Raw genomic sequence first — 8,866 nt, 5'->3', positions numbered from 1 at the left:
ATAAACTACTTGGTGCTTGTGATCAGAGGTTTAAGAAATGAAAGACACAGTGGAATTAGCAGGGAGGTATATTGTATTGATAGTGAGCATTGCCAAAATCCCATAAGGTTTCTCCCAACTCCAACATATTTTACTTTGTGAATATAATCGTCTTAAAGCATTAATTCTGCCTTCCATGCTCTTCTTAATAATTTAGGTAGCTGTTGCGAGAGCTCTGTGAATGTCTGCTGAATTCCCAAAAATGTGATTCACTCCATGGAAGCACTGTACGAATAATATTATATGCCCAGTGTTGGTGAAGTTTTGGCATACAACGTCTGCTGTGCTTTCTGAAGCGTGACACCCACAGATCATCTGTTTCAGCAGACCCAGATTATCACTAGTAGAGCTTTTAATAAGAACCCTGTTACTGGGAAGCATCTGTAACGTTGCCTCCTTTCTAGCTGGAAACTTGAAAAAATGAGTTGTCACTGCATCTGATAGGCGGAAGAATGCCATACTGCTGTCATGTGGCATCAGGGTCACTAATTGTTGGGCTATATTCTTGTAAACATTCAATGTATTTGCCTGTGTTTTCTGCTTAGAGTTCTGGCAAATGAATACTACATCGCAGAAGTTTGTTGTAAAGCCAAGACACAAAAGAAGTAAAAGGCAGGTAGGTGCCAATACGCTTGTTTATAAGTAATATGCCATCAAGTTTGTTTTGTGTCTGCTGAATTAATTTGTCCAAATGGAGTCGTGCTGCTGCTGCTGGTTTGGCATGAGGTCTCTATATCAATACAGCTATTACAAAAAGAGGTATCTAATCTTGACAAAACATTGTTGGGTTCTCTTGGACATTGCGTACCTGAAGGGTTGTAAAGTTGTTAAACACTGCTAAATTGCAAATGAAAAAGTAGGTAAAATATTTTCTCTCATTTTGATTATAGAGTTTTATCAGAAACTCCCAATTAATGAAACATTTACGGATATTTTTTATGTTGCAGTGGTGATAAGTAGCTACTTTATTTCGCTTGACTTTGATTTAAAATAAATATTCTAAACCGAGCGTTCATTTTCTGTTTATTAGAGTGGGGAGCCAGTAAGTGCAGGTGTTTGTCTGTACTCTTGAAAGATAGCAGCAATTCTTTGTATTTTAGGAATGGAGCTCAAATGATGGTACAGGTCAAAACAGGGCTGGGTCAGCGGTGCTGAACAGTGCAGGAAAAAATTAAATACTGAAAGCAGTGGGAGGGGAAGATGACTTTAACACTTCTAACTAATGCCAACCTCTCAGAGGCAAAAGAGAAGTGAGAAAGATATTGGAGAAATTCCAGAAGTCATTCTTGAGGGTCTTACTTTATATCAGGTGGTTTGCTACCTTTCTATAAACTAGCCCTTACTCTGCATTTTTAAATCATAACAATGTAATAACTCTCCTGGAAAACCCAGGAAAACAAGGATGCCATGAAGAAGCACAGTTGTAAATGTTTCTAAGTGCAAAGTAAGCGTAACATAGAGGTGAGTACTGCTTTCATTTTGTGAATCAAGCAGTGTGAAAATAAATAATAGAATAGTTACAGACATTTTTCATGAAGTATGCAGGAGGGATCCCTTTCTCTATGGAAAAAAATTTTATAGCTGACACAAGGCATTTAAGAGATATAGGCCCCACTGAGGATTCTCTTTCTTTAAAAATTTGGGATTAGATGGGTTGAAAGACATGAAGTCTTTCTTTATTGTTTAAGGTCATATAAATGTCCTGGTGGAGGTGAAAATTTTTTGAATGCTGCAACTAAGCACCAGAAGTTTCATCAATATCTGAGACCAGAATTAAGACAATAGAAAAAATGTATGCATGAAGAGTTTGGTTTCTGAAACCATTTCTAGTTACCAGTTACACTCTCTCTTTACTGTTAAAACTGTTTTACAGCTGTACTCTCTCTGTAGGTTCGTCAGATTCCACGTAAAGTTGAAGAGGAAACAAAATACATTGAGTTAATGATTGTAAATGATCATCTAATGGTAAGCCTGACACACTTCAACATCTTACAGTTATCATTAACATCAAATTGTCTTAATTGGTCCATAAAGGTTAACAATAAAGAAGTGTGACCAGAATAAATTCAGTATGCCCTTAAGGGAAGAGATTATGGTCTCATTAACCATTGATGAAGTTGCTTCTGAATTTTGGCAAGGTAATTTCACCAAGAATTCAACCAGGCCTGAGTATCAGAAAGAAGGGTCATAAATTAAAGCTTTGTGTCATAAAGTAACTAATGTCAGTGTGACTTAAGCTGATGATTTTCTTTCTGGCTTTCTTGAGCACTTACCTTAGTTATAGCCACTCAGCAATCAATAATGCAGTTATTGCAATTGTGCAGCAGCTGTTGACAATGGGGACATTAATAGTGACTAGATTTTTTTGACATGTCCGAATCAATACAGAGAAAATAATTTTGTTACCTTGTATAATTTCTGTGGGATAACATAAATAGGCTCTTTGATGTAGTGGAAAGAGATATAATAAAGATTAGTGTATTGAAGAAAAACCAGGCTCATTCAAGTGGGAAAAAACATAGATTTATGTCAGTAAAGATGATTAATAGTTAATGAAAGGAATATAAAATGAAATGGTGAATTCTCCATCACTTGCAGTCTTCAAATCCAGACAGTGTATTTCTGGGATATGTGGTGGTGTCAAACACAAACAATAGGATTCGATCTTGAAGTAACTGGATAAAGTTCAGAGACTGGTGGTGCCCCTCTAACTGGTGACATCAGTTGATTTTATGGTCCTTTATATATTTATACATTTTATCTACACTTTCTGTAATGTGCAGCTTCTCTCAAGCAATACCCAGATTGGCAAAAATAGGTATCAGAGTGTACAAGGAATGTGCCACAGTCCTTAGACAGTGTACTCCTCCATCAGCTCAGTTTGGGGAGCATAGCAATAAATTCTTGGATTAAAATGGACAATACTGGATGCTGAATTCCCTAAATTGGTGTAATTCTATTTGATCCTGAAGACCTGAAGCCACAACTTTCCCCTTGGGATGTTATTTGTCTGCGCTGATTCCCCCCAAGGACAATGTTTCCTAATTTCGGTAATTATAGCTACTGCGAGAGTCAGTCCACTTAGGGGTTTATTCGCTGAAGCAAATGGCGGTGAATGCCCTTGGTCAAAGAAGCCAAATAATTTCCTCCTGGGAGAAGGAAATGTCATATACTCTAGGCTCCTCCCTTTCCCCACGACCTGGGCTAGTGTGTGTGTGTATTTGGATTACTCTCTGTGCGTGTAGCCAATGCAGCACTCCGGGTGCACTCAGCATGGAGCTGACACCCTGCAAAGTCAGAGCTGCTTTTACCGTTCACCCTCCCCAGGCGCTTCCGAGGGAGCAGTGAACTTCATGCTTCTTCCTCTGGTCTGCGGAGCCCGCTGTGTCCTGCCAGCCCCCCTGAGCCGCTCACTGCTGTGAGGGATGCGGTGCCTTTCTGTCTGCCCTCTCAGCTGCTTGTCCAACCATTGCTTCCAGTGGGGGAATGAAGCTTTTAAACCCCAAACATTGAGATGAGCTTATAAATTAGTGTACTGAAAACATTTCTATAGGCCTCCAGCATCTCTAAGCATCCTAAAGATTGAGGTTTTAGTTGCAAATAGAGACTTGAGCAGTATACTTATTTCCCTTCGTTCCTGTGCTTAATTTTCCATTTATTTTGTAGCTTTTTCATTTTGTCCTTTCTGCCAGGTTTAGCTTCACAGTCCTGTCCTTCTGTTTTTTTAGTAAGTTTAACTTCCTAATTTTTGGTGTTTTTTTTCCCCATTCCTGATTGAAAGCATGGCTTTCCCACCCCCTAGTTGCTGGGCACTTCTTCTTGCCCACTAAAAGATCCTGACTTCCAGGGAAATATGGACAACTCCAAAATCAAGCATGAATGGGGCACACGATGATTAAACATTTCTGAAAATCTTGGCCCTTTTGTCCTAAAGTCTTCTAAGATATTGTGACTTGTGACTTTCTTACCTGTGGTGCTCATTTATAAGTGTTTTTTTTCTGCAAATAGGAGTACCTGGACAGCTATCCTTAGTGTCATCTTTATGGCACTGCATTACAGATTTCAGTAAAGGTGCCGTTGCAGTCTGATTGCTAAAGTGATTTGAACCAGTTACTGTGGCATTATGGGAGTGTGAAATTGTACATGAAGAAATCCAGAAGACAACTTAAGAGAGAGAGCTGAAAAAAAATAGCAAGTCTGATGATAGATTAAAACATGGATGCAGGGACTCTTGGGGTAACACCTCTACAGGAGTCTCAACTAGGGAAGCTGTTTTGCTAATTTCTGTATTGGCATTTGGAATTAACTTTAAAATTGCCAGTAGTAAAGATAATGAAGAGAGTTACAATATGTTCCTGTCCTTACACGATTTTTCAGTAAAGATCTCAGAGTACTTTCCAAACAGGAATGAATAGATCCTCACAACAACTGTTGAAAAGTAAATCAGTAATGTGCATTTCTGAGCAATTTTCTACTATTGCTTATTAACATCACATTCAGCACAGGAGAACTAACCTTGCACAGAGGTTTTACTGTTGAGGTAGTTGCTTTTTACTTTGTGCTTTTTTGGAATGGAGCTTATTTTTCTGAAGTCTGCATATGTAACTTGACTGTGTTTGTTTCACAGTGTAAAAAGCACCGCTTGTCAGTCGGCCATACAAACAGCTATGCTAAATCAGTTGTGAACATGGCAGATTTAGTAAGTATCACTCAACTAAATGTTCTTTTACGTGTGAGATGAGTCATATGATTCTCCTGTCAATAGATGCAGGAGTTGTCAGTTCATGGTATACCTAATAATAACATATGTGAAGATCAGAAATTTTCATCTAGAACCACAGTCAGCCACCTGTCAAGCCTTTGTCTAACATAAAGCATTAGAGATTTTTTTTGTGGCTTCAAACATTTAAGTATCCTGCTGGATCAATCTCTTGAGTCTGAGTTCTAAAGAGCACCTTAGATATGACAGTTTTTAACACAGGATCCCTGTGTTGACAACCCAAAACCCAAAAGACAATCTGAAATGAAAAGGCACTAAAATTTCTCCAGAAAAAGTGCATTTGAGTACATGAGTTAGAATAGGGACACACAGGTGTATTGTGTGGATTATATCTGTGGCGCTAGATCAGGTGAGCTGATGGCTCTTACACCTCACCCCAGAAAAGTATTACCAGAAAAAGAAGAATGTGGTTCCCACTCTTGAAAATATTTGGTGTGGAGTGTTAACCCCTAGCATTGAAACAATGGCCCTTTTTTGTGATTCAGCCAGCATGAGGTTAAATACCTCTGTAGAGGTGTGTAACAGTGAAAACTGTGTTTTTGTGGATCGGTATTTGGTATAAGAGAGCCCTCATGTGTCACTGGGGTAAGCTGGAAATTGTAAAAGACCCATTAATTGCACATCTTTGAACTATGTGGAATGGTTCTGTAGTAATTTTTCAAAAATCCCTTCTCCCTTCTATGCACCTCTGCCCATGTAGGACCTGCAAGAGATCTTTCTGCAGGCTGAGAGAGCTGATTGAAAAATTAGACCTAAAATGTAGATATTACTTTGTTTTCATGCTTGTTGGTTGGTTTTAAAGGAGATAAAATCACCTGGGAGAACCTAAAGTGTGCTAGAAGCAGCTAAATATTTAGTTATGTAAAAATGCAAGCTATTACAAAAAAGGGGTAAAACTCATCTTTATTTTATTTGACATAAATATATTTGTTCATTCTGTTAATGTACTAGATATATAAAGAACAACTTAACACCAGGATAGTATTGGTTGCCATGGAAACCTGGGCTACTGATAACAAGTTCACCATATCTGAAAACCCCTTGGTGACCCTACGTGAGTTTATGAAATATAGGAGGGATTTTATCAGAGAGAAAAGTGACGCAGTTCACCTTTTTTCGTACGTAACCTCGTGTGATGTTTTATTACTGTTTTTTTTTCTTTCCTCGGGGGTTGCTTATCACAAGTGGCTGATGCATCTCCTTTCTATTGTGTGTGTAACCCACAGTAATTCAGAAAATAATGTTTCTGATGGGGAGGTGGGAAAAAATTAACACACAAACTGCCTGCCAGTACAACTAGAGGTTTGACTCTCATTTTAATTTTAACATACTAAGCCCGAGCTGCATGCGCTGTAATCCTTGGTTGTTCTGTGCAATTATCTGCTCTGCAAGCACGTCTACCTGGAAGGTGATGCATGGTTCCACCTTGGAGATTGGCTTCTTCAGTAGTAAAGCACAGACAGCCCTGTTGTATTATTTAAAAGCAGAACATTGGTTTTGAAACCAGTGAGGTTTGCTGCTTAAAAAGCACTGTGGCCTGCTTTGCTTTGTTGAATCACCTGCATGCTGCAGGATTACTGAAGTGTTTCAGATCCTCGGAACAGTTTATTCTCCAGAGAGACATGTGCTGTAAGAAGAATAAACTGGGAGGAATGTTAATTTCTCTAAATATCTTAATAGTTTTGGAAATGAGATTGGTATAATAAAATATATCTACGAAAATAGAGGAGAGGTTGATGGCTGAGATTTTTGATCCACATGAGACTGGCCAGATCAATTGCTCTATTGGAGTCCTTATCCCTCTCTGCTGACTGTTCTAGGACCCTATATGAATAAACTTAACCTAAACACCTCACTTTCACATGACTCTGGTACGGTGCCAGGATACTCAGCCCCAGTATCCACCCTCTCAGAATTTTTGCATGTGCTTAATTACTATTATTGACTTCTGCCATGAAGAGAGCTAGTAAGATCTTACAATTGATGCTTGCAGATTTTGGTTTCTCTGTGTCTCAGTTCTTCATCTGTAAATGGGAATCAGGTTTTCTCATATCCTTTGTTTGTCTTCTCTAGTGATATTGTAAGGTCTTTGGGGGAAGTCTTGTTCTTATGAATGTTTGCGGATTGGCTAGGGCAAAGAGGGCCCTATTTGCCCTGTGATTGGGACTCTGGATACCACTGTAATGCTAACTCCAGTGCTATCCATAGCACCACCACCAATGGTGTTTGAGGTATTGCATTCATAGATTGTTTAGAAATACCAGTTTCTGAAATTGTGTCTGTGAGTGAGACACGGCTGAATTGGGAGTTGAGGTTGGCTGGTGTGATGGTACAGTGGTTACAAATGAACTTCCGCCTTCAGCATAGTTAGCCCATTGTGTTGTTTCTTGATGTTTTTCTGTTTTCCTTTGAAAAAAGCAGTTTACTGCAGCTCGCATGGATCAGTACTCTGAAGTGGAGCAGAGTATATTTTGTCTGCAGTAACTGGCAGTCATTCATGCTGATGTGGTCAGCACCAAAGAGATGATTAGATTTAGACTCGGAGTGCACCTGTCCCTTGGATGAGTTTGGCTGCAGTTCCAGGGAGTTTTCACCTACCTCTGCACCAGGGAGCTGCTAATGCATCTCCCTTTGAGTTCTACCACATCAACATTGCCCAACTAGACATGTGTCTTTTTACTAGTCCCCCATGCCTTGGCAGCATGGTGGCTTCTTCTCCTGCACTCGCTCTGTAGCACATGCCAGCAGAAGTCATTTGCTGCAGTAGTATGTTAACAAACAAAACGCTGGTGAGATTCAGATGGTTTGGCAAAATAGCCTCCTTCTTCTTATGCTTTCTTATATTAGGTAGTCTGAGAAGGAGGAGGAAGCACGGCATAATTTTTCTGGAGATAATTTGTCATGTGTGGTTTGTGAGTGGTTATCTGTTTTTCCCATTTTGTTTTTGCATAGTTTGTAGTGTAGTGGTGGCAACCAGCATTTGCAAATGCTAACTTCTCATTTGGAAATCAGAAGGGTAAATACTGGGATGGATAGGTACAAAACTGATGGACTGAGCAGGGTAAACTTTCTTTTCTTTTCCTTTTTGTCAAAGGGGAAGTCGATTTCAGAGCAGTCGAAGTGGTATAGCCCACACTGGTGGAATCTGCTCCTTGCTTAAAGGCGGAGGTGTGAATGAGGTAGGTTGGGATACTGGTATGAGCAAAAAGTGGTGGAAATTTATCTGCACAGAATTTATCAGCGCAGACATGTTCCTCAAAATAGCTCGCTGCTTCTTTGCTGATGCAGAGTTTTAGTGCAGCTTTATACAAGGGATGTCTCAGTGAAGAGTGATGAGTGAATAAAGTCAGATATGGATTCAAATACACTTTTCAGCAGATTCTGCAATATCCTGTGATTGATACTTGCAGCCACAATGGAAAGAAAGAAACAGACTTTCTCTTACTTAACTTGTCCATAAGCCAGCATTTAGTTTTCCTCACTTGTCCATTATCTAGCTGCTCTAAAGTAAGAACTCTAACACTGTGCATCTGATTTTGCCTTTTATTGCCTTGAAATGAGAAAAGCTTCACTTGCATCTGAGATACCTGTACATAACTGATTACTCTTCCTACCTTGCTTATTTCTTTCAGTTTGGAAAGCCAGACTTAATGGCAGTTACCCTGGCACAGACCTTGGCCCAAAACATTGGCATTTTCTCAGACAGAAGAAAACTTATAAGTGGTAAGGTTGTTTGTTTTTTCACTCCATCTCAAGAGAAAAATCTTAAAAGATGAAGGATCTTACCAGGGATGCCAATACGTATTTTCCCCCATGTTTCTCACAATGTTGGAATATTTTTATTTTCTTGTAATAACACGAGGAGAGATGACATATCATCAATTTTCCTCTGTTTAAATGCTGTGATATCCCCCTGCCCATAACTGCTGGCAGCACTGGTGTCACCATTTCATTAAAAATAAATCATAAAGGTGTCTGCTGCTTCCATTCATTTCAGGGAAATCGATGCCACACCCACAGACTGAATGGCTGCCATCTTACAGCACA

The 8,866-nt window shown here is 39.4% G+C and overlaps 1 protein-coding gene across 1 annotated transcript; it reads left to right on the top strand.

Moving 5' to 3' along the window:
* Positions 1 to 584: 584 nt before the first annotated feature.
* On the top strand, positions 585 to 8,542 carry LOC104156913 (disintegrin and metalloproteinase domain-containing protein 22-like; the record flags this gene model as incomplete). The annotated part of the gene is made up of 6 exons (XM_009703845.1): positions 585 to 655; positions 1,930 to 2,004; positions 4,667 to 4,738; positions 5,771 to 5,937; positions 7,914 to 7,998; positions 8,452 to 8,542. Coding segments are annotated over 6 exons (561 nt in total), but the record flags the coding sequence as incomplete, so codon positions are not given.
* Between the last annotated feature and the right edge of the window lie 324 nt (positions 8,543 to 8,866).

This window comes from Cariama cristata, unplaced genomic scaffold, assembly GCF_000690535.1.
Source record: "Cariama cristata isolate BGI_N322 unplaced genomic scaffold, ASM69053v1 scaffold9327, whole genome shotgun sequence".
Lineage (NCBI taxonomy): Eukaryota > Metazoa > Chordata > Aves > Cariamiformes > Cariamidae > Cariama > Cariama cristata.
This window is presented reverse-complemented; position numbering and strand designations above follow the sequence as displayed.